We start from the raw sequence: 22688 nt of genomic DNA, 5'->3' as shown, positions 1-22688 counted from the left end.
CAAATCAAACTTCCCAAGTCCCAGGCAGATGCTCTGTCTCGCTGATGGCTCGGATGTTGGTTGTTTTCTCAGGATTTTCAGGTCAGCAGGATGGTGATCTTTGTGCTCAGCTGGGTTTTTGAAGCTGTTTGTTGTCCAGACCCAAGACTCCCTTTGTGCAGATCAGCCTGGGCTTTTGGGACAGCCCCTTCCTCTGTGGATGTGGTATCTGGGTAGAACGGCCTTGTGCATATTTTCCCTGTTATCTTGGACACTCTCATGGTCCATGGACTGTTGGGAAATAGCTTGGGCTTGGAGACATTTGTTGCTCTTGGAATGCTGACTTACAGTGCATTCATGGAAAAAAAAGCAGGAGCCCGAGTTCAACAGCATTCAGTGACAGTTTATAGTTGGAGCTTTTCCTTTATATTTATGCCAGTGGAATTTTGAGAAATGGCTGAAATTCCATGTGGCGAGAAAGAGAGGCTTATTATCCGTGACTAACGCTTGGATACACTTTTAAAATTGGTATTATTTGCTGTTGTGCCACTTCTCCTCTTGTGCTACATTGGTTCATTCTGTCGTCTCCTAATTTTTGAACAGCCTTTCTGTCACCTTGGACTGCCACTCTCACATCATTCCCACTGCTTTCCTCCTTTGGGAGCTCAACCCCTGCGGCCACATTCTCAAACTGGGATCCAGAGCAGGGTTAAGCTCACCTTTGTGTTAGTTAGGGTTCAATCCCAGATGAAGGCTCTGCATTTTTGCATGGCAGGATTGAAAATAGGACCCTTTCTTGCTGCATTTTCGGCGGCACAATATTTGACTAAGTATTTCTTTTTTGTAGTTCTAAGTCATTAAATTTATTACTTAGCTTAAGAGGTCCTTTTATGTGTCTAAACTGAACACTTGGGCTGTTTTCCCTCCTTTTACAGAGGAGAGCTGTCTCCTTTTTGTCATATTTCTAGTCAGACCCACTGTATATTCAGTGGAAAATTCTTCCTAAATCTTCTCCCCTCTCAGGTTCTTCTCCTTTTTATTATTATGCTTTTTCTCGCTGTCTCTGTTAGCTTTCCACCAGACTGGAGGGCTCATTAAAGCAACACTGCGCAGGAAATGGAGAGAGGTGCAAGAATGGAACCCTGCTTGCCAAAGAGGGAAAGTTGGCAGCTCTCCCCTGACAGGAAAATTCCTTGGATTTGAGGAGCAGCTTCATTGAGAGAGCGCTACTGAAGGGGCATGGAACGCTTGGTCAAGCGTCATTCCACAAATAAATGGCATTTTGGATACTCACACATTGTGATGAGGCTCCAGCAATAACCTTCCAATTTATTTGAATTCATTTGTATGTGAGAGTTGGAAATTTATGTTTTGTCTGAGTGTCAGGAGGGAGAAGGTGGGTTCTGGATAGAAAGAAGTAGTAATTCCCTGTGGAAGATGCTTCCAGCAGATCTCACCTCCCACGGTGGACTGCAGGGTTGAACCTTGCCGAAAAACTCCTTCTCCTCAGCTTTTTCAAGAGAAATAGTCCTTGAAAGAATGGTCTCTCAGGTCAGAACAGGAGAATTTATGATTATGACTCTGTGTTATTTTGGACGGGATAGAGATGGGGAAAAGGAGAGGGGAATGATCAAAATATCCTGTGTGGAAACAGCGCGAGTTAGATTCATAACACATCTGTGCGAGGTGCAGGCGAGGCTGGCACGCTCCTAGGAATTTGGTGAGGTGGAAAGGAAAAAAAAGTGCTTCGTTGTGTAAGAGTCTATATGAAAAAAGGAAAGTATAAAGGGGGGTGGATCCAAAATGAGAAAAAATGAGGTTTCTGAGGGCCGGCCTTTGGGCCTTGCAGAAAACTCTTCGCCCCAAAGAATGGCCACAGGAAAGTGTGGATGGGACCCTCTTGTTTGCAAACCAGTTCTGTGGTGTGGCAGTGAAAATCAACCCTCCTGAGCCTCCTGTTTGCTGGGCTTTTTTTCCCTAAAAATAGTGTGATGTCTGATGTCAGGCGGTGTGGTTTTTGTAAGTGTATCACACTTAGTCCGTGTAATTATAGACAGAGCTGTGGGTAGATGAGGTTCTGCTCCGTAAGGAATTGTGAGAATTGAGGGCTGGCTTTTACTTCAGGACTGTTCTCCTCCCTCTCAGCCCTTCCAGTTTTAAAATCCTCCCTTCCAGAAAATGCTTAACTGGGAGACAGCAGAGCTTTGACTGACTTTCTGTGATTTCACATAATCTGCCTGTGTGTCACTGAATATTATTTTTCAACTAAGAATCAGAATTTGTCGACCCAGCACAGTTAGCTGGAATATGTTTATGATCACTCACTTCATGTATTTTTTATTCCTCCAAAAAAAAAAATTACTCCATAATCGTTAATTCAGCCAGTTCTTTGTGAAAGTTAATTAAAAAATGAAGGATTTCATTGAGATAGGCTTGATGGGCAAATGAAACTCTGCAACTTCAGGTTTATGTCCCTTAATAGCTAAATATTGCAATCCAATGAATATATCCCAATGTGGTGTACGTGTGTCAGGGGATTGTGGACTCCTGGGATGTTTTGGAAGGGAAGGAACCCCTCATGCCTGCAGCCATGGCTCTGCTGCTGCCTGGCCGTCGGCTGCCGCGGTGGAGGAGCCCTGCCTCGGACGTGGCCAGTGCCACTGCAGGTGCACAGGCCCATCAGAAGGCTGGGCTCCCAAACCCAGCTGTTGGGCTTTGTCCTCCCAGAAGGTTGGAATCCACTCAGTGCCAACTGAGCAATTCAGGACAGTTGTGCTTTCAGCTACATTAAGGAGTGACGGGGCAGGAGGCCGCTGGGAGGAAGTGCCCCGTTGTCACACGCCCGCACACTTCGTGACTCGCTATCACTGGCAGGGCCCCACATTTCCCCACATTTTTTTCCCAGTTTTACACACTCAGTTGTTCCTTTTATGTGAGTGATGGCTGTGAGTTCCGTTCTCCTGTCTCCTTTAGACAGAAGCCATGGGATAGCTGAGTCTTGCCCTTGGTGTTCACATCCTTGGTTTCCTCCTGTGCCAGTGGCCGTGCGAGGGAATCACACTCAGGGTGCTGAAGAATAATTTTGCCTTCTATACCCATTCTTTCAGTTTAGAATGGAGCCAGGCCTAGCTGTTCTTCCTGTTCTGTCTTCTGTGAACCCTCTGTGAGAGGGGGAAAGAAGTGGCTCAAGGCCCACTAAATTCAGAAATCTCCTTTGGTTTCTTTAGGTGCAAAACTTCTGGCTTTGGCACTTGGACAGAGCTTCATCTCTTCCCTCCTTCATTTCTCATTTGGCCTTTTAGACTTCAGGTGTCAGGTGGCTGGACTTGAGACTCTTGAAGGTCCTTTCCAACCTTAACAGTTCTATGATGCTGTTTTATTGTAACAGGTCACATGTTCACTCCAGCCAGTGACCTCTGGATGGATTATCCAGATTCTGAAGCTCCATCACACAGACAGGCCAGGGGAGAGCTGCCAAAGAAGCAGGCAGGACCCAGATCCCAGTGTGAACTGGTCCCTAATTTGTTGTGGTAGGGTCTCCTCTGTCTCTCAGAGATTCAGGAGAACTTGAAGCAAGTCAGTGAGAAGCGTGTTCGTGTCTCTTTCATTTACAGAAACACTTAAAGTACCTCTTTGCTTTTTCCACTGTTGTCACCACAGTGTCCTTCAGCATTTTTGTAGTAGCAAAACAGGTGTTGCTGTGCCCCACCTTGTCCCCACTGGCGTTCTCCCCTTGGATTTTTACAATGTGTTTTCACTGCTGGTCATCACTGGAATGGAAAAGCTTAACTGCCTCAGCTGCTCGTGGCTCTGCTCTTCAAGCTCTGTGGCTTCTCCACAGGCAGGAGAAGGCAGATCTGTCCTGGAAAAGGGCAAAGATTCTTTGCTGAGATTTCCCCCTGCATGGATCACGGTGGGAGAGCCTTCCCCTTGGCGTGGATCAGAGCGGCAGGCCTCCGACACGTGGATTCTGCATCGTTTGTGGGGCTGCTCCAGTGCACACATTCAGGATATTTAGGTGAAGCATTCCATTGTGCATTGGTGCCTTGTACAAGTCCTTCCTCAGCAGTGTCAAGCTCCCAGGGGCTGGGGAGGATGGTGTGTGTGTGTGTGTGTGTGTGTGCTGTGCAAGGAGGCTCAGCTCCCTGGATAATCCCCTTCTGAGGGAGCCGGGCTCCGTCCCTCTCTTGTGTCTGGACAGTGTAGCAGGCTCTGCTGACTTCCAAGGCTTAGGGCAGATCAAGAGGAGAGCAGAGGCTAATTGCTGTTGGCAGTGGGCAGTGAGCTGCTTGCTGTGTCCTCTTGCACGGTCCCTGTGGCAGTAAAAGGTCCCACATTCCTTATGCAGCTTTTAAAAACAAGCAGCTGCGTGTAAACACAGCTCTCCCTTTATCCCAAAGAAGTGAGCAACCCAAGGAGCAGTTAGTGCCCTCGCTGTGGAAACTGCTCCCGTTTGCCCCAGTCTCTTCCACTGAAAATTCACTGTCTTTTCCCTGGAAGCTGTGGCTGCCCCATCCCTGGAAGGGTCCAAGCCAGGCTGGATGGGGCTTGGAGCAACCTGGTCTAGTAGATGTTCCTGCTTGTGGCCAGGAGGAGGTGGGCTTCAAGCTCCCTTCCAACCCAAACCATTCCATGGGTCTGTGAAATAGGAAGCTTGGCTCCTGCTGTGCCTTCAGCCAGCTGGCAGAAGCTGGGTCAGATGCCAAGGAGTAAGGAGTGAGAGAATTTTAAGGCCTTGCTATAATGACTTCGTTCATGAGCGCTGGGGGGACAGCATCCCTGCCAGAGCAACTTCCTGGAGCACTGGAAGCTCACAGTAGTGTTCTGGTGCTGAAAATACCTGCTTAAAGAGTTTAGACCTTGGAGTACCTGTGAAGCCTGTTGGGATCTCATGGAAACTGCCCAAAAATGCAGACAGCTCAGGCCATCCAGCATTTCTTCTTCCAGTAAGTTCTGAATTAGCAGATAAATTATGAATGCCACCTGTGCTTTCAGAATGTAGTGGGTACCCCCCTTTCTGGATTGCTGTGTCCTTTTACAGTGCCTTATTCCAGTTAGGAGTCCAAGGATGCTTCAGGAGTGCTCCTTTGTGAAGTGAAAATGATTTTTGGGTTGATGTAATGGTACATGAAGGCATGAGTGCTTTGAAGGTTGTTCATGCAGAGCTCTCTCGTGTTCCTGGGCGAGTGTCTGACTGGAAAGTCAGGGATTCGATGCTCTTAAGAGCTGGAAACCTTGGGAGTAAAGCCTGGCCACTCTGAGCTGTAAAATCAAGCCCTCCCATGCCCAAGCTGGGTTTGGTTCCAGCACCCCAGGTAGCCCAGGTGTGCACCTCAGCAGTGGGCCAGGCTGCTCAGTGTTGCTGACTTACTTTTTCTCATCTGCAAACCACATTTCAGTTCCTCCACGGATATTTTTTCCCATACTTTTGGATGTTGATACAGATTTTGCAAAATGGGACTTCTTTTCCTTTTTATTTTTCACCTTTTATTGCAGTTGTGTTTAAAGGGCACCATTGATATTGAATCAAATAACTTGGTGTGGTGTAAAGTGAAAAAGGAACAGCTTTGCTTGGTTCATTGTGTCCAGTATGTGACCCACAGGCTTCCACATGTCCTCTGTCTGTCAGCACCAGCAGAAGGTGTAGCTCAGGTCTCCTAAAATTCCAGACCCAAATGCTCAAAGTCTTCCTCACATGTCCAAAAAAATCCTGGCCTTTACCCAACAGAATGTTCTCCAGGGATTAAAGTAGAAAAATTCCATTTATTACTATTAAAGTCTCTGAGCTACATGTGTAAGTTGCTGAACTGAAGGAAGAATGACACCTTGTAATAATGTCTTAGTAAAAGACCTGGAATTGTCAAGAGACTGTTTTTAATACTTTTTCATACTTCAAAATTCAGGGTCAAAGCCAGACTCCAGCCCTACCCATAATTAAGTTTTTTTTTTTAATAATGACATGTAAATATATATTAGTAAAAATATATAAATATATATATTTTTAACCTGTTCTAAAAAAAATTCCACAAACAAAACTAACCACAAAATCACCTGTACCTCCAAAATAAAATTATGATGGAATCCTTGCTATATAAAGAGAGAGAGAGACAAATAACTAAAGAAAAGAGGAACGGTGGGATGTGTTGCTACTGGGAAAGCAGGAATTCCAGGAGCCATGGTTTGCAGTTCCAGGATAACTACCTACTGGCTGAGTTGGCTGTTAGGGCTAAAGCCCAGCTAAAAATAAGGTGCAGAGCAGATGAGCCAGGGCAAGGCCGGGCAAGCCCCGAGGCCGTGTTAAGCCAGCCTGGAGCTGTGAGGGTAATATCTCTAATTCCAAACAAGCTCAGTTTGATCCTGAGCTTTATTCCTCTTCTTCTGCTTGTGTGTTAGAGCCTCACAGCCCTACTAAACTTCCACGGGTCCCAAAGCCCCTTCACCAGGAGTCAGGTGAGTGCAGAGCTGCTGCAGGCTGTCCAGGCAGTGTGTCAGGCGTGTCCTCCAGCACTGAGCTCTGGAACAGTCTGGCGTTCCTCTTTGCTGTTTGTTTCTGGTCATGGGATGGAAAAAGAACAGTTAATAGTTGACCTAAATTCAGGCCTGGTTAATTATAGTTTCCTTCAGTTCTGGCTTTGTTCTCTGCGTGCTCGCTGCCAGGTGAGGATAACCTGCAGTCCTAGAAAGCTTCATGCCAGGGAGGGAAGCGATGACAAGAAAATTACAGGGTAAAATTCCAGCCTTTTCTATTGGAAAAGTTTATCCAGAGTTGGCTCCAAACATAATTCAAATACACAGAGGATTATGCATTTCTACGTGGCTCCCTGAGTGTGCAGCTGGCATCGAGCCCCGGTGCAAATGAGGGCTAGGAGCTGCTTTTGCTGATGGTGCGTGGAAGGGAAGAGCTTCCCCTGATGTCAGCACAAGGAATATAGTGCAGGAAGTCTTCCATCCTTCCCAGAATCACCCTGCAGCTGGAACTGCTCAGGTACCAGAGAAGCACATATTTCATGGAGGCAGTCGGCACTCCAGGATGTTTCCTTTGCTCTTTTAAGTGTAAGAACAAAGTAGGATGGGGTCTGTGTTTGTGGCCCATGGAGTTCCTGCGTTTCGTGACTGATCCTGCAGCCTGGGGATTCAGCCCTTCCTTTAATCCCTGTTTGTTTGTCATTCTGCCTGTCACTGTCACTCCAAAGGTTCCTCTGGAAGAGAGCATAAGCAGAGGTAATTCTCCAAGCTTAGTCATCTCAGGAGGTCTGTGTGTGAAGTCACAAGAGCAACTTCTCTCCCTTTCCTTCATTCCTTAGCGTGGTGAAACTGTTGTGGAGGTGGAGCTGTGTCTGAACCTGGTTGCTGGCATTTTTATTTCCATTAGGAAACGCTTTAGTGTCTTTGTGTAACACCTCCTCTGACACCAGGACACCTTTACGAGAGCACCAAACCTTCTCTGCCACATCAGCAGCACTTCCATCCTCACGTGGTGGGGCACATCCAGGTGATGGGTGACCAGGTGGCCAGAAGGGTTTTTGTAACCTGACTGAGTTTTTCTGGGGTTTGTTTTTTGTTAATGCCCAAGTGATTTCTTCCACCTGCCCTGAGGGAATTGTTAAATCCAATGTTCTCTTTTGTGTAACTGCACTGTGTTTCTGCAGCAGCGGAGCTGGCTTGCTTTGTGTTATCAAAAGTTCATAGATAATATTTATTTATTGTGAAATATCCCAGAGAGACACTCTGCAGGGGCTTCTGGAAGCACTTCATGGATATTGCCTTGAACACACAGGGAAACATCAAGTAAAGCTGTGTATTTTTATGGCCAGCTGGCTCAGTTGGGGTTGCTGCAGAGACAGGCTCTTCCCTCAGCCCCCAAAAACAAACAAGCAGAAGTTTTGGCAGCAGTTAAGCAAACAACAAACTCTCCTACAGAGACACTGACAGCATTAAGGATCCAAATCGTGGAGGCAAGACTGCAGGTCCCAGTGTCAGTGCTCCACATGGGAAGGGGGTCTGGGACAGGGACCTTAGGACAGGGCACATTCTTTTCATGCCACAAAAGTGTTGTGGTAGTGGTAGAAAGTCGTTTGGCGCTTCTGGAGTAAAAGGCAATTTCAGGCAATTCTTCAAGAAAAGATAAGGGAGAATGTGTAACTTGCCAGGGTTTTGTTTTTTAAGGACCTAATAAATCAAAGCACACGAGGTCCAGCACATCCCAGAGCCTAATGAGAACATCCTGTCATCGTATCTGCGCCCTGGCGACCTGGGTGGTTTCTGTTGCTGATCCCTCACGAGCAGGCAGTGCCAGCAGCACCACAGAAATGCTGCATGGACACAGTTTGTGTGGAAATCGCTGGGAATTACGCTGGAACCGTTTGGAATGTGCCTTTGAACTAAAGGATTCTTTTTTTCTTCGCTGGTTTTTCAAAAGGCACACTTCAAAATAAGGCTCAGGAGGCGGTGACAGGATGGACTGGCCTAGTTTCCTTACTTTGGGAATAGCAGAGTGGAATTTTTTAGTAGCTGCAGAACATGTCTGTCCCTGGGGACATTTTGTACATTAACACACTCTTTGGAAAGGGACTCAGATTGATCTCAGTGGGTTCCACGCTGGTTTCTCATTAGTTTCATTTTGAATTAGTGAAGGTGTGGATCTTCCCTAGATACTTCTCCTTGCTGTATATTCAGCAAAAGGCTAAATTAAGCAGTTGAGCTAGTGAACATATGGGAGGAACATGATAGATAGATAGATAGATAGATAGATAGATAGATAGATAGATGATGCTTATTTAAGGAATGCTTCTATCACTAGCACAGAATTGAGCCCATGTATTTTACAATATAAAGTAAGATGGTAAGAATCTCCCATGTGAGTGATGCCGAGAGTTCTCTTTAGGTACACAGGAGGGTTGGTTTAGGAGGGTTTAGGAGAGTTGTTGATAACAGTGTTGATGAAATTAGATTTGGGCAGATCACAATTTTATGTAATGGCAAGGAAGGAGCTGTAGTTTCATTATTTTACAGCCTCACACTAGGACAAACACCTGCTGTAATCCAGAAGAGCCATTTCTCTTGGCACAAGAGCATGGGCTGATCTGTTCCTACAGGTAAGGTTGGGATGTAAGTGGTGCAGGCAACTAGCAAATTAAAAAAGGAAGAGGTAACAAACCAGCTAATTCCAGAATGAGATTAGGATGGATTAGTCTGTCTAGCTCAAATCCCCAAACAGCCAGACTGGTTCTGTGTGTTCCTTCACCGTTGCCCCTTGTGTTGTCTTTCTCCCAAGTAACAAGTGATCAGGCAAGAGGAAATGGCCTCAAGATGTGCCAGGAAAGGTTCAGGTTGGACATTAGGGAGAATTTGTTACATTTGACACATGCTGCGCAGGGCAGCAATGGATTTCCTGTCCCTGGAGGGATTTAAAAGCTGTGTGGATGTGGCACTTGGGGACATGGCTGCACCCTCTGAAACAGCAGTGGGCAGTGCCTGTCACCTGGGATTGAGCCTGGCTGTTTGCTCTGAACTCACTCAAGTGCTGCATTATGGAAAACAGACCAGAGAACAGATAAACCCCTCGTGTGACAGGGGGTTTTTTGGGCTGGGCACTGCAAGCTCTGGGAAGTTGGCACCGCGGGCACCGCGGTGTGACAGCGTTCCAGCTGGGTTTCCCTTGGATGCTGTGCTCGGCAGCTGTGCCAGCTGGAGCGGTTGTTGGAATTGGAGTGGGTGTATGATTTTCCCACTGTTGTGCTGTCCTGGGGTTGGCATACTTGAGAGTGCCTGAAGACACAGGAAGGGCTGGTTTGTGGACTTGCAGCCTTGGCATTCATGAATTCCAGCACAGAGGAGAAGGGCTGGAAGTTTGCTGTCCTAGGGGAAAGTGTCTTGATAGAGAGTGAGTGGGAAGCAGGAGTGTTCTCTGCTCTCCATCCACTGGATGCTGGTTGCTCTGGCTGGCTTTGTAGAGCAAGTGAGATCCCTGTGTGTTTTTGGGAATAGTGGGGGAACAGGGGTGCTCCTGACTCACAGGGATACAGGAACCATAGTACACAGCTCACTGTGTGCACCATGAGATGTTCATTGCTCAGAGATTGTTGGAGTACTGGTGTGGATTTGGGAGGAGCCATGTATCCTACAGCTGTGAGGTTTGACCTGTCAAAAATCCCTGGGCATGTTTTGTTTTACTGCCTTGGACTTTATGTGTGGAGTAAGAACCATGATCAATTACAGACCCATGTGGTTGAATGAATTTTTTTTCTTGGTTTTCTGGTGATTTCTCCCAGCCCTACACCACAAGAATCATTTCTTCAGGGTTCCTGATGTATTTTTTCCAGAGAAGTGGTGACTCTGCTTTGTGGGAGGACTTCTCTGAAATGGAACATTTCATTGGTCATATTGTGGAATCACAGATTGAGTTGGGTTGGGTTGGGTTGGGTTGGGTTGGGTTGGAAGAGACCTTAAAGACCCCCTGCCCGGGGCAGGGACACGTTCCACCAGACCAGGTCCCTCCAAGCCCCGTGCAGCCCCATCCTTGAGCACTTGCAGGGATGGGGCAGGAATGAAGACCCCACTGATGGCAGACTGTCCTTGCAGAGTCCCTCCTCGCTGGCCTCGGAGCGCTGGCTTCCCTGCACGGCCACCTTGAGCAGCAGCTGAACGAGACCCTGCGGCGCCGCCGCCACGCGGGGGACAACGACCACAACATCGAGGTGCTGCTGGGCGTGGACGACTCCGTTGTCCGATTCCACGGCAAAGAGCACGTCCAAAACTACCTCCTCACCCTCATGAACATCGTGAGTATCGTCTGGGAGCTGCGGTGGCTGGTGGGAGCTCTTGGAGGAGCACCAGGTTTGGGAAAAATAGCAGTGGAATCTTTCTGGCTGCTTCTGGAGAAGGTTTTCTGGTTTTAATGTTCTTTTAATTCATCTTTTTCATAGTAGTTTCCTTCCTAGGACAATTTCACGTGTGTTTCTTGTAATGTGGAAATAGTTGAAAATAGTAAGGGGAAAAAGTGAACTTGATCCGTTTCTGGTAATTCTGAGCTTCTTCCACAACACAGTTCTGGAGAAGAACTGATTAAAGCATAAATATCTAGAGGAAAAGGGGTTTTAAACCCCCAGTGGCTCTCTGACAGAGCAGACCTTCTGGTAATAGCAGTAGATCTGTCTCAGAAACTGTGGCATCCTAAGGTGTTCCATGAAATAAAAACAATCTCTTAAGGATGAGGGTGAGGGACTAATTATTCCCATAACGATTCCCATTAATAATGATTTTATGGATGTAGGAATGATTCTTATATGTTTTACACTCTTTTATTCCTGGAATTATTTTTAAATGATTCCTTGGCTTTTCAGAGCTTCTAAATTTGAGAATTTAGAATCTGAGAGGAAAAAAAAAATGATTCCTGTATGAATTTAACCCAACCAATGTGCTGTTTTCTGGCACATCCCTCAGAGAATCATCTCCTTTTCCCCACATACGCCGTGGAACATCAACATTAAATCTCCATTAGACATGATTGCAGAATATTGTCCTTTTGGTTTTGAAACCTTTTCAGTGAGCAGCAGGGTTGGTCCATGGCCCAGACCACTTCCATGTTTTTCACACTCCTGCGGCTCCATCTGCTGGGAGCGGCTGTGGGGCCGAAGGCAGAGCGAGCTGACACCCAGAGCTGCCCAGAGCCATCCAGAGAACGGGATAAAATGGGGACTGTGGGGAAATCTTGAAGACTTGAAGCTTCAGGTCAACTCCAGGGTCCTTTCAACTCCAGGGAAGTCATTCCTGTGTCTAGAAAACTCCCGTGTTGTCTGTTGGCACAAGGGAAGTTGTGAGCACTGATCCTGGCCCAGCTCTCTGTGGGAGCAATGCTCTTCCATTGATGGGAAGGAAATAAGAGAGGAATACCTGACCTTTGGGATGATTGCTTCACAGGACAGGCAGCCTGAGTTCTGTACTCATTCTCTGTCCCACTGCCCTGCTGACACTGCTCTCAGCCTGAGGGATTTCAGGTTTAAACCATGGGCTGAAATCCTCGTGCCAGGGCCCACAGTCTGGACAGCTCCCAGTGACCTTTTTCCCTGAGGGGAAGTTTGTTTAGCCTGACTGAAAAATAAAACAACCCTCTAACTTCTGCTCAAACCCACCAGCCTCTGAACAGGGGTGTTTATTTCTCACCAGTTGCCCATAATATAATATTTATTTTGTTTTTAGGGGAATGAGGAGCTTCATTGAGGACCTGCAGATGTTTCACACTCTGGTGCCAGGACATTTCTCACCTTCCCAGACACAGGGAAGGGCCTCAAGAAGGACAACTTTTGGCCCATCTGCATAATTCTGTTTTTCTAACTTCCCTTCCACAAAGCCTCTTTTTAGTACAGAAGTGACCACAGAATTCTAACTGATCTTGAAAAAGTAGGGCAGCAGTATAAGTTGCTCCTAGAAAGTACTCTTCAAAACAAGATGCACTGGAAATGCTCCAGGACAGGTTGGACAAGGCTTGGAGCAGCCTGGTCTAGTGGAAGGCATTCCTGCCCATGGCAGAGGGGTGGAATGAGATGAGCTTTAAGGTGCCTTCCAGCCCAAACCAGTCTGGGATTCTGTGATTTGCAGGGTTTGTACTCAAAGTCTTTTTCCCAATTCCCTTTTCTTTGAGCTCTGATCCATGAAACATGAGAGGAGGCTTGACATGTGCTTCCCAAAGTTCCATGTGAATGACAGGAAGTGAATCTACGGTTTCCACTGAGCAGAATTATCTGAGATTTGAATCCTCTTCTGAGGAATGTAGTGGTACAAGCACTTGAAAAAACCTCTCCGTGGCCTTGGAAGTTCCCTTGGTATCATCAGTGGTTTTTTTTTTTTTTTCCTTTTTAATTTTTCCTCTTTTTTCCCTCAGGTGAACGAAATTTACCACGACGAGTCCCTGGGTGTCCACATCAACGTCGTGCTGGTCCGAATGATCATGTTGGGGTACGCCAAGGTGAGCGAACCTCTCCTCCCCCCTCATCCCCTGGGCACAAAGTGCCAGCTCTGCTGAAGTGGCTGCTGCAGGAGGCACAGGCTGTAACGTGAGGCTCTCTCAGTCCATCAGCCTGATCGAAAGGGGGAACCCCTCGCGCAGCCTGGAGAACGTGTGCCGCTGGGCCTATCAGCAGCAGAAGTCGGACCCCAGCCACGCCGAGCACCACGACCATGCCATCTTCTTAACCAGGCAAGATTTTGGGCCCGCTGGTATGCAAGGTAATGCAGCTGACCTGGAGCAGAGCTCTGGGCTCGGTGTTTCTTGGCTGGCGTCTGCCAGAAAAGAGGAAAAATTGGGAATTGCATTGTGAGCTCCCTGCCTTGTTCGTTCCGCAAGCTTTTTCAGAAGCAAGGGGACCTTGCCATGACTTCTTGCCATTTGCATCCAATTTTTTTCTTGAGAGTTGTAAATAAATACTTCTTAGCTCTCTTCAAACTCCTGTGTGTGCAGGGATCGCTGGAAACCTCAGTGCACGTGGCATTCCACTCCCCTTTATTTGATTGCATCTTTCACCACAGGTTTTCATTTATTGACATCCCAGCCACTCTGACACCTGCATCCATCCTTTGGCCTCAGGGAACTAATGATAGTGGGCAGGAACTCCCAAAGTTTGGGACGTGTCAGAGCAGGCACAGCTCAGGACCAGGAGCCAGGCAGGCTGCCCTGGCCTTAGAGCAATGTTAGCTTTTCCTGAGGAAGTTTACTGGGGGTTCTCATTTAAAATCCATGTGCTGAGCACAGGACTCAGCCCTGATGTCTCTCTGTAGGATATGCTCCTGTGACTGGCATGTGCCACCCGGTCCGGAGCTGCACCCTCAACCATGAGGACGGGTTTTCGTCAGCCTTTGTTGTTGCTCATGAGACTGGGCACGTGTAAGTACCGCTTTTACCATCAGACCACGCCAAAATGCTGGCCTGCACCCCTGCTTGCTCCAGGGGTGTTGGATTTAATGGCTCTGTGGAAGCTGTCCTGGCTTTATTTCCAACCCCCTGGGAGTGCAGTAGTGATGGAAGCAATGGAGCGACAAGTGGGGGAAGAAAGGAAGGAGAGGCAGGGTGAACTTGTTTTCTCTGGGGTGAGGGAAAGGTCAGGAAGGGACCTGGGAGGTCCAGGCAGTGGAGAAAATAGCTAGTTTGAGTGTCCTTCACTGCCTTCTCCTCAACTGCCTGTGCTGGTGGGTCAGATTTGGTAGCTCTTCCATAGCTTTTTCCTTACAGTTGTTTTTGCAGTAGCTCTGAGGGGAGTTCTTCGTTCCAGGCTGGGCATGGAGCACGATGGGCAAGGGAACAGATGTGGGGACGAGACGGCGATGGGCAGTGTCATGGCCCCCTTGGTGCAGGCCGCCTTCCACCGCTACCACTGGTCCCGCTGCAGCGGCCAGGAGCTCCGCAGATACATCCAGTAAGGCCTCCCGCTGCAGCCAGGCTCTGATCCCTCTCTTTTCAGACCCTCTTTCCCTTCAAATCTCTGTGAGAAAAGCTCTGACCCATGAAGGCTGGTGTCTTCACACGGGGCTGGTCCCTAGCCCATCCGATCTGGATGAAAAGCCTGTGGAAAGACACCTCTAACTCCAGCGGGATTTGGAATTGGCCTCAGATTGTCACAGAATCCCAGACTGGTTTGGGTTGGAAGGGACCTTAAAGCTTATCTCATTCCAAAACCCCTGCCACGGACAGGGACCACGTTGCTCCAAGCAAGCCCTGCCCAACCTGGCCTTGGACAGTTCCAGGAATGGGGCAGGAATTAGGAATACACATCTTCTCAGGTTTTTTTTTTCTGTGTCTCTTTCCATAGCTCTTATGACTGTCTTCTCGACGACCCCTTTGAGCATGACTGGCCCAAGCTTCCTGAGCTGCCAGGCATCAACTATTCCATGGATGAGCAGTGCCGTTTCGACTTCGGCGTGGGCTACAGGATGTGCACAGCAGTACGTCCACACACCCAGGCAGAGGCACACAGCAAGGGGATGGGACAGCTGCAGTGCCATAATCATTGGAGAGGAGTTAATGGAGGATTTAGGGAGATCTGTAAAGAGCAGAGGGATATTTATGGGGGAAACTCAGTCCTCTGGGTCCTGTGGAATAATGGGAAGATGAGTGGCAGCATGGTCCGTGTTGCACGGACGGGTGAGAGCAATACCAAGAAAGAAAAGGAAAGAAAAAATCTCATTTTTGTCCCACTTCTAAGTGTCTTCTTTCCTCTTTTCACTAGCCCAGGGCTGGGGGATGCAGGGAATAAGAGCTGCCCTGAAGATTCCAGGCTCATTGGGGTGTGTGAGATGGAATCTATGGAGTGGGTTGGATCCTTATCCAAAAAAACACAAATAAAACAGAAGATATAAATCATAAACAAAACAAATACAAAAGTATTTGCTTATCCAAAAAGTACAAACCATCTCACATTCCGCGTTTGGTCTTTGTGGTTTTCAGTTCCGAACCTTCGATCCGTGCAAGCAGCTGTGGTGCAGCCATCCCGATAACCCCTACTTCTGCAAGACCAAGAAAGGGCCTCCCCTCGACGGCACAGAGTGTGCCCCAGGAAAAGTGAGTCTCTCTTTGGCCTGGGAAAAAGACCAGCAGTTCCCTCCATCTGGGCTGAAGGGCACAGAGGGGAGCGGGGAATTGCCTGGCATGCCTGGGGTGAAGCCAGAGCACGGGGGAAGCGGGAGCTGTGCTTTCCCTCTGGGGTGTTCTGGGAGCTGCACAAGGTTTGCACATTTTGGGCATAGAGATTCCAGCTGAGGTGCAGCTGTTCTGTGGCCTCTTTCTGCAAAGTTTCCATCAAATGCCTTTAGGAATCCATGGAAGCAGATGATGCTGTTACTGTGGGATGGCTGCTCAGAGCTCACTGCACCCTGTGGCAAATGTTTGTGCAGGCTGAGGATTAGCGCCCGATTTTTCCCTGTAATATCCCCATTAGTGGGTGTCCTGCTGCCAGTCCATTCTCAAGTATAAAATTACACTCAGATACCTGGGTATTTTTAGCAAATTCCCTTTTATTTTGAAATACAGGAGAGCCGCTTGTACAACCTGAATGTGCCCCAGGCAGCAGCAAAATATTGCTGTCCAGTTCTTACGCACTTGATTTGAGGATTGTGTCTGTTCTCTCCTGTTTCCTGCCCCAATTCCCTCAGTGGTGCTACAAGGGTCACTGCATGTGGAAGAACACCAACCAGTTGAAGCAGGATGGACACTGGGGACCCTGGACCAAGTTTGGCTCCTGCTCGCGGACCTGTGGGACCGGGGTTCGCTTCCGCACGCGCCAGTGCAACAACCCAATGTAGGTGTGGGAGCTGCCTGGTCCTCAGAGGGGCTGCTTGAAATGGCTTTTGGGTTTGGGGTGGACATTCTGTTCAAGCCCCTCGAAATGGGATCATTTATGGAGAATCCAAGAATTCCATAGAATTACAGAATCCCAGCCCGGTCTGGGTTGGCAGGGACCTTTAAGCCCATCCCATTCCATCTCCTGCCATGGGCAGGGACACCTTGCACTATCCCAGGCTGCTCCAGACCCTGTCCAGCCTGGCCTTGGATACATCCAGGGGCAGCCACAGCTTCTCTGGGCAGCCTGTGCCAGGGCCTCAGCACCCTCAGAGGGAACAATTTCTCCCCGATGCAAACCTCTGGAATGTTTCCTTCTCACAGGCCCATCAACGGAGGTGACGACTGCGCCGGGGTCAATTTTGAGTTCCAGCTGTGCAGCACCGAGGAGTGCCCGAAGCACTTTGAGGATTTCAGGGCACAGCAGTGCCAGCAGCGCAATTCCCACTTCGAGTTCCAGGGCAGCCGACACCACTGGCTGCCCTACGAGCACCCCGACCGTGCGTCCTGCTCTGGGCCTTTAGTGACACTCAAAAGGGTTTGAAGCCATTCCCCTTGGCCTGGATATCTCAGGGGCAGGCCCAGAATTCCCAGAAAAGCCAATAAGTTGGTTCCCTCACCATCCATCTGTCTGTTTTGTCTGAAAAAAAAAATAGTTTTGCCTTAAATCCGGACTTTAATACCCAAATTTCCTGCTCTGACTCAAATTTTTTTCATTTTAGCCCCAAACAATCCATTTCTCTCTTATTTATCCCTGAAATGGACAGTTTTGACCCTAAATTAGCACATTATATGTAAAAAATAGCAGACTTGCCCTAAATCTCTGATTTTAACCTGCATTTTCCCTCCTCTGACCCAAATGTGCTCTTTTTACTGCCAAAGTCCCTATTTTCCCCCCAAACTTGCCCCTTATCCCTAAAGTTGACATTTTTGCTCCAAAGTTGCAGAATTATGTCTCAAAATCACAAGTCTTACCCTAAAATCTCCCGTTTCCTCCAGGCCCCCAGTTTTGCCCTGAAATTTGCCTTTATGACTTCAAATTGATGTTTAGCCCTAAAATGGATACTTTTTACCCCAAATGACCACATTGTGCCTCAAAAACACCAGTTTTGCCCTAAATCCCCAGGTTTCTGCCCGAACATCCCCATTTTCCTCCAAAACTTCCCCACAATCCACTTTTTCCTTCCCAAACCACCCCATTCCACTGCTCTGCCCCCATCCTCACCCCCAAAGCTGCCTGTCCCTTCTCTCTCCTCGCTCCATCGGTGGGATAGTTGTCTGGAACACACCTGGGTCATGCAGCCCTTTCTTTTCCCTGGCTCCACAGCTCCCAAGAGATGTCACCTGTACTGCCAGTCCCGAGAAACGGGCGACGTGGCTCATATGAAGCAGCCGGTGCACGACGGGACTCGCTGCTCCTACAGGGATCCCTACAGCATCTGTGTCCGTGGGGAATGCGTGGTGAGTGGCACCTGCTCCGGGGACAGCTCGTGGGGACAGCTCCCAGGCAGTGAGGGACTTGGCAGATGTCTCTGAATTCCCTGTTTGCAGCATTGTGTTCCTCCGATTCCTTGAGATTTAAGTTACAACAGCACAGACCTGTTCCAGGGAAATGCTCTGCTTGTCTTCCACTCATTGTTTCTTGTCGTAGAATTCCAGACTGGTTTGGGCTGAAAGGGACCTTAAAGACCATCAGTTCCACCCCCCTGCCATTTCCTTCCACTAGCCCCCCCATCCAACCTGGCCTTGAACACTTCCAGGGACAGGGCAGCCACCGCTTCCCTGAGCAGCCTGTGCCAGGGCCTCAGCACCGTTATAGGAAAGAATTCCCTCCTAATACCCAGTCTCACCCTTTTTTCTGCAGAAAGTGGGCTGTGACAAGGAAATTGGCTCCAGCAAGGCTGAGGACCAGTGCGGGGTGTGTGGCGGGGACGACTCCCACTGCCGGACCGTGAAGGGGACCTACACCCGCACTCCCAAAAAGCTCGGTAGGAATAACAGCTGCCTGCAGCTGCCTGGAAGTCCTGCTGCTGCCTCTGGGGCTTGTGTGACACTCTCAGACACGAGACAATGCCATAATCATTCAAACCTTGGGAATAATGGGTGTAACACCGTCCCATGAGGCCCATCCCCGAGCCTGTTCAGGATGAGCTGCTGTCCATCAGCCCCTGATTGTGGATGGATATGGGGGTGTTCAGGGAATGCTGATAGATTTTCCCTGGCCTGGGTAACCTGGTCATTAAGAAGGCTGATAGACCTCTGTCTGCAGGGAAACACGTAAGCAAGAGGTGCTCAAGGTTTGAGAATGCAGTTTCTGCAAATACCCAACTTAAAATCCTGCCCGGATTGTCTGACGTCCATGGACTGGTCATCTTGCCCAGATGTGTCCAAATCCACTGTAAATGCATTTGTCTGTGATGTAATTTACATCTTTTGCTTGTAAAGAGCATCTGGGTGACACCCAATCAGTGGAATGACCAGACTTGGCTCTCAGGACACTAATTCCAGGTGTTCTGTTTAAGGGAAGACCAGAGGAGCCTTACCCAGAGGAGCTCACAGTGTTTCCCTTTCTGGGACAAAGGAGGCTCAAAACATTCTGGGCAAGTGCAAGGCTTGTAAGGAGAGAGGCATCCCTGGGAATGGCAGTTCCTATCTTCCTGTAGACATGGACATGCCAAACCAGGCAAAAATTTGATGTTCCCTGTGCTCTAAAGGCAATGGAGGAAAAGATTGGAAATGCTGTTGGGCACAGGCGTTGCTCAGCCAGGACTGTGATCTTCCCTGTTCCCAGCTCTTCTGTTCCTTCACTTGGATTTTCTCAGGAGCTGTGTATGTCAGGGGCAGGACAGACTGCCAGTCCCAGAATCCAGTGATTTTGCTCTAATTGAATCTGCAGTGTTAAAAAGAAAATAACAGGAATATGAAAATACCATGCACTCAGAGAACTTAGGGGGCTCTTGATTAAATCTTGATCTGTGACCCATCCCTGGAAGGGATTCTAGTCTTCCTAATGGCAGTGCTTCCTTCATTTTACACTAATTACCTGTGATTTGCACTGGTAAATAATTGAAATTGAAACTAAGAACATTTTTATTTGGGAATAACTTTTTACTTTCACTGCAGACATGACCATCTGAAAGGGCAGTCAGTAAGTTCCAATCCAACAACCTGGCTGAGGACTGATTTGGGAAAGTAGTGAGAGAGACTTGTGCTTGTGCTGAGGAACACAGGAAACATCTCTGTGCCTGAACTGTTGATAGATCCTGCTTGGAGCAGCATGGCTGTAAATATTAAACTGATCCCAGGTGGGAAGTGGCAAATCCATCTGTAACTGGTGTCCCTTCCCTCCCTGGAAGAGCCCAGGGAGGGCCTCTCCCACCCACCCCGTTACAAACAGATTGGCTCCGTGTTTCCCTGCTCATCCCTGGCTGCTGGATGCCCTGTCCTGCCAGCAGAGCTGGGTGTGCCCTGCTCTCCTGACCATGGCTGTTCCTTTCTCTTTCCCTCCCTGCTGCCTCCTGACCCTGCACCTGCCAAAGGGTACCTAAAGATGTTTGATATCCCTTCTGGAGCTCGACATGTGTTCATCCAAGAAGACGAGGCCTCTCCTCACTTTCTGGGTAAGCATTTTTCTGCTCAAGTGTGAGAAGAAGCACGGGGTGCTCATGCCAGAGAACCTGAGGGATGAGAGAATCCACTGAAGGGGTTGGGTAAATGTGGGCTTTCCAGATTGCCTGGTCAAGGCTTAGTCCTGCAGTCCTACAGCTCAGCAAACAAACATCTGCTCATCTGAATTCTCCAAAATGTAAAACTGACCCAAATTTGCACTAACCAGGGATTGTCATGACTTGCATCAAAGTGGGAACTGCCAGGGTGAATTTAATTCAGTATCTTTTAATTATCCTCTGGTGCATTGCAAAAAGCTGCACAGAAGAACAGTGGGTGTTGGAACTGAATTATCTTTAAGGTCTCCCTTCCAATACAAACCATTCTGTGATTCCAGCTCTTAATGAATGGCTTTTAATTAAAGCATCATCATTATCATCATCATAATCCCCGCTGTACCTGGCTGTTGGGGTGTGCTGTGGAAACCCAAACCCAGGCAGTTCCACAGGGCTCCTGCTCCTCAGCTCTTCACTTACAGATTTTAGCATCTGGAACAGCCTAACCTGTGTGCACAGAGCTAATTAAAATGTGATGTAAATCTGTTATCTTCATCATCTGATGGAAACACCCCTCCCCGTGCCACCCCGATTGCTGCCAGTGCGGGCGAGGCACGACAGGCTCTGCTCTCACTCCTCCCAGCAATCAAGAACCAGGCTACGGGACACTATATCCTGAATGGGAAAGGGGAGCAGGCCAGATCCCGGTCCTTCATCGACCTGGGCGTGCAGTGGGACTACAGCATCGAGGACAACACGGAGACGCTGCGCACGGACGGGCCCCTGCACGACGCCGTGGTGGTGCTGGTGGGTGACGCGTTGAGCTCGGCCCGGGGCACCTCGGCGCTCGGCAGAGGAGCCAGCACCGGCGCTGGGTTCACGTTCGCTCGTTCCTAGATCGTTCCTCGGGAGAACGACACCAGGTCCAGCCTGACCTACAGGTACATCATCCACGAGGATTCGGTGCCGACCATCCACAGCAACAACGTGCTGCGGGAGGACACGGACACCTTCGAGTGGGCCTTGAAGAGCTGGTCCCAGTGCTCCAAACCCTGCGGCGGAGGTGAGCCAGGGATGAGGCACCTGTAACGGGGGACGGATTGCCAAAGCTCTGCGGGAAGGGAATGATTCAGATTCCTGGTTTCCCTTCTTTAACAGCGGTTTGTTATTTTAGGGCTTAAAATACCTGAAGTGCATGGTTGTTCCCAGGTGTCACACTTCCCTAGGAAGAAAAAGGCCTCTTTCGGTGTTTAAATTCAGATTCCAAAGCTACTTTGGATGCCCAAACTCAGGCATTGACGCTCCTGAGCATTCCCTGGTCTGTCCATGGTTCTTAGGCAAATAATGGGAACGCAAAAAAATACCTGTCCTGTAAACCCATTCACTAGGCCAGAAAACCCTATTTAAGCCAAACATTCTAACAAGGACCTGATTCTTCTGATTGCTCTGACACGTTCCCCAGGGTTCCAGTACACCAAGTACGGGTGCCGCAGGAAGAGCGACAACAAGATGGTTCATCGAAGCTTCTGCGAAGGCAGCAAAAAGCCAAAGCCCATCCGCAGGATGTGCAACCTGCAGGAGTGCACAGAGCCCCTGTGAGTACAGCTGGGATTGTTCCTTTGGACAGGGACAGGGTAGCCCCAGCTAGATGGGGTGGGATGAATTTGAGGGCATGCTGGTGGGCAGTTTCTACCTGTCTTAAGCATGGATACTAATCTGATTGGGTGGTATATATGTATAAAAATATATAAAATCATGGAATAGATTGGGTTGGGAGACACCTTAAAGCTCATCTCTTTCCAGCCCCCTGCAGTGGGAAGGGAGTTTTTCCACTAGCTGAGCTGGCTCCAGGGTTGAGGCAGCCACAGCAGGACACAAAGGTTAACACTTGACGGTGCCTGACTCCATTTCCCTTCCCAGCTGGGCAGCAGACGAGTGGGAGCACTGCACCAAAACGTGCGGGAATTCTGGCTACCAGCTGCGCACGGTGCGCTGCATCCAGCCCCTGGCGGACGGCACCAACCGCTCCGTGCCCGCCAAGCTCTGCAGCGGGCACCGCCCCGAGAGCCGGCGCTCCTGCAACCGGGCGCCGTGCCCCGCGCCCTGGAAAGCCGGGCCCTGGTCCCAGGTGGGCAGCGGGGGGTGGGGGCAGCACCAAGCCTGTCCCAGAAGCGGGCACGCGGGGATCGCCGCGCCGCTGACCGCGCCCTCTGCGTCCCGCAGTGCTCGGTGACGTGCGGGGAGGGCACGGAGAGCCGGCAGGTGCTGTGCCGCGCCGGGGACCGCTGCGAGGGCGAGCGCCCGGAGTCCGTCAGGGCCTGTAAACTCGCTGCCTGTGAGGGTAAGGAACAGCTGGAACGGCTGCGGTGGGGGGCACGGTTCCTCCCTGGAGGGCACAGGGCTCGCACACGGAGTGCAGCTTTCCTCTCGTGTTCGGCCCAGCAGCCTCAGCATGTCACAGCTCTGGGTCTGTCCTGTACAAGTGCTCACACAGGGTCTAACCACGCTGGCCCAGCTGGGGCCAGAGGTGAAGGTCAGTTCAAAACAAACCCTGCTTGACCTCTAAATCCCAGGGTAAGTCCTGCAAGCTGCCAAGTGAGGGAATAAAAATACATAAACGTGGAACCAAGAGGTTCCTGGGAATCCATTACATTGTTCTCATAGAAATTTGCACAGGTTTTGAAGCTTATGCATTTCTTCCTTTGGGTTATTCCCTCTGT

The 22688-nt window shown here is 49.2% G+C and overlaps 1 protein-coding gene across 2 annotated transcripts in view; it reads left to right on the top strand.

Annotated features, from left to right (window-relative positions):
* Nucleotides 1-22688, top strand: part of ADAMTS3 (ADAM metallopeptidase with thrombospondin type 1 motif 3) — a 58837-nt gene that overhangs the window by 33771 nt on the left and 2378 nt on the right. For both annotated transcript variants that reach the window (XM_041427435.1, XM_041427434.1), the window contains 17 exons: nt 10561-10760; nt 12860-12943; nt 13047-13203; nt 13753-13858; nt 14244-14387; nt 14781-14913; nt 15416-15529; nt 16120-16265; nt 16631-16806; nt 17634-17767; nt 18171-18294; nt 19846-19926; nt 20612-20775; nt 20866-21031; nt 21431-21563; nt 21889-22096; nt 22192-22309. In XM_041427435.1, coding sequence (XP_041283369.1) covers nt 10561-10760; nt 12860-12943; nt 13047-13203; nt 13753-13858; nt 14244-14387; nt 14781-14913; nt 15416-15529; nt 16120-16265; nt 16631-16806; nt 17634-17767; nt 18171-18294; nt 19846-19926; nt 20612-20775; nt 20866-21031; nt 21431-21563; nt 21889-22096; nt 22192-22309 — 2388 coding nt within the window. The remainder of the gene's footprint in view (nt 1-10560; nt 10761-12859; nt 12944-13046; nt 13204-13752; nt 13859-14243; nt 14388-14780; nt 14914-15415; nt 15530-16119; nt 16266-16630; nt 16807-17633; nt 17768-18170; nt 18295-19845; nt 19927-20611; nt 20776-20865; nt 21032-21430; nt 21564-21888; nt 22097-22191; nt 22310-22688) is intronic.

Source organism: Onychostruthus taczanowskii, unplaced genomic scaffold, assembly GCF_017590055.1.
Source record: "Onychostruthus taczanowskii isolate IOZ18803 unplaced genomic scaffold, ASM1759005v1 scaffold114, whole genome shotgun sequence".
In the NCBI taxonomy this organism is placed as follows: domain Eukaryota; kingdom Metazoa; phylum Chordata; class Aves; order Passeriformes; family Passeridae; genus Onychostruthus; species Onychostruthus taczanowskii.
This window is presented reverse-complemented; position numbering and strand designations above follow the sequence as displayed.